Here is a 2,389-nt window from a genome sequence, read left to right as displayed (position 1 = left end):
AAGTTCAATTTTTTAAGAAAAATTAATTTTAAGTTTTTTATTTTTCATATTTATAATAAATATTATAGAAATAAATCAATAGAAAAAAATATTAAAATTTATATCTAAATATATATCAAATATTAATAGAAAAATATTTGAATAAATGTGGTAATATTAATATATAAAATTATTTATATATATTTATGAAACGTATATAATATGGCTATTAATAATATATATTTATAAAATATAAATTAGATAAATGATTAAAAATTTAAAAATAAACCATATTTATTTATATATAAATATAAATTATTATAATATTATAATTAAATTTATAATTATATATATCTATATAAATATATATATTTATAGATTTATATAAATAATTATATATATATTTTTGTTTTTTTATAATAATACATATTTAATATATTTCTATAAAATTTCTAATATTATTTTTTGCTAATTCAATTTAGATATAATTATCCTATATAAAATGTTTAATGATATATTATTAAATTTAAATTTTTTATTCTATAATTTTTTTTTTTTATAATTACAAGAATTATATATTTTTTTTTAATAAAATATATAAATTTTAATTTTCATATTATTTATTTTTTAAACATTTAAATTTAAAATCATATCTTTTTGTTTTAAATTATATTTATTTATATTTTATTTCATATCTATGCTGTAAAATCAAATTAATATAAAGCAATAGCATAAGCCTAAAAAATTGAAAAAGGATATTTAACATCTATATTAAACTCATTTTCTTTATCTTTTCCAATTTACAATACGATATTATTTAAATCATTTTCCATATAAATTTGCATATTTTTAACACTTCCTATACTTGCTCTTCCATTGTAATCTTTAACAAAATTTTAAAAATTATCATACCAGGGTTATTTTTTTTTAAAAAGCTAAATAAAATTGTCTTTGTTTTAATTTTATGCCTCTATTAGGCTTTATTTCTTTAAATTATATTATTAATAATCATTTTATATACCTGGAATAATAAATTTTATTTAAATTTATTTATTTTCATCATAAAATTATTGTACAATTCCCCATTCTTCTCTTATTTTTTCCTAAAGAATACATTTTTTCGGATTTTCCCCATTATCGTATATAATATATTATATTTTTGAAGAATTACCCTTTATTTTTCCTATATAATCTGTAGATTTTTTACTAAAATAATTAGGGTTCATTTAAATCATATAGTAGTGTTTTTATCGTTTTTTTGCTGAAAGTAAAAACTATTAATTTTAATAAGACATATAAAGATTATATATAGTTTAAAATGCGCCAAAAATACCTTTTTAACGTCTTATAGTCATTTAAATAGTTTTTCCTTTTTATATTGGTTAATAGAAGAATCTTTTTTTATCCTCAGTTGATGTTTTAAAGGTTATTTCCTATATATATGATTTTATTTATGTTTTTTAGTCTTCTTGAGGTGTTTCTTTGTCTTTTTCTTCATTTTTTATTGTATTTTCGACGGAAGAATCGGAATTTTGGTACATTTCGTCGATTATAGTGTTTTTTTTGGGTTGGTCTAGGGTATATTACTATAAATATTGTTTTTTATTTTTTTTTTAAATAAATCATAAGTTCATAATTGATTTATATCTGTGTATTCTTTTTACATTTAAAGTTATTATTCTTCTTCTTCTTTAATAAAAGTATCTTAGTTTTGTGATTATTTGTTTTCAGATTATACTGATTTTAACTTATTTTTCTTTAATTCTTTTTCCTATTTTATAATCTCTAATTTTTCAATATTTAATTCATAAAATTAACCATAATTATAGTCTTATCCTGGCTTTTAGTTTAAAGTTAAATAATTCTATTAAAAATTGCTTTTTTTTTATATTTAATGCATGATTAAGTTTTCTTAAATCTATTCGTTTTTGTTTATATTTTGTTAATAATAATCAACTAAAAACATTTTTTTTTTATTTTTTAAAAAAATAATAATATATGAAATAAAATTTTATTAAAAAAAAAAAAAAATGTAAAATATTATATATAAAATAGATAAAAATTAGTATAATTATATATTTATTATTTTATAATATATAAAGGTATTTTTTTTTATTTTTATAATATAGATATATATTTATTTTTTTAATATAGATAAAATTGTTTTTAATAAAAAATATTTTATGTATCTAATATATTATTAATTTTTTTTTTTATTTTTTATATTTAAAAAAGGTAATTTACATATATTTATTTACAAAAGTTAAATTAATTTAATTTTTTTTTTTATGTTTTAATATAAATAAAGATAATATAAATGTTTATATGGTAGTTTTAAATAAATATATATACATTTAATATATTTTTTTCTGTTCTTATATAATAAATAAAGGAAACTATTTCTAGTATA

General features: G+C 14.0%; 1 protein-coding gene across 1 annotated transcript, besides 5 other annotated features; it reads right to left on the bottom strand. All coding sequences in view use genetic code 6, as the record gives it.

Annotated features, from left to right (window-relative positions):
- Positions 1-277: 277 nt before the first annotated feature.
- Positions 278-332: a microsatellite.
- Positions 281-383: a microsatellite.
- Positions 325-383: a microsatellite.
- Positions 384-510: 127 nt separating this feature from the next.
- Positions 511-543: a microsatellite.
- A 28-nt stretch (positions 544-571) lies between these two features.
- On the bottom strand, positions 572-1,981 carry IMG5_073140 (hypothetical protein). Its single transcript, XM_004036657.1, has one exon. The coding sequence runs from the start codon at positions 1,518-1,520 to the stop codon at positions 669-671; it is 852 nt and encodes a 283-aa protein (XP_004036705.1). The 5' UTR covers positions 1,521-1,981; the 3' UTR covers positions 572-668.
- A 74-nt stretch (positions 1,982-2,055) lies between these two features.
- Positions 2,056-2,125: a microsatellite.
- Between the last annotated feature and the right edge of the window lie 264 nt (positions 2,126-2,389).

The sequence above is a fragment of the Ichthyophthirius multifiliis genome (genome assembly GCF_000220395.1).
Source record: "Ichthyophthirius multifiliis unplaced genomic scaffold scaff_1120509250421, whole genome shotgun sequence".
In the NCBI taxonomy this organism is placed as follows: Eukaryota; Ciliophora; class Oligohymenophorea; order Hymenostomatida; genus Ichthyophthirius; species Ichthyophthirius multifiliis.
The sequence above is the reverse complement of the archived record's forward strand: the minus strand, read 5'-3'. Positions and strand labels throughout refer to the sequence as shown.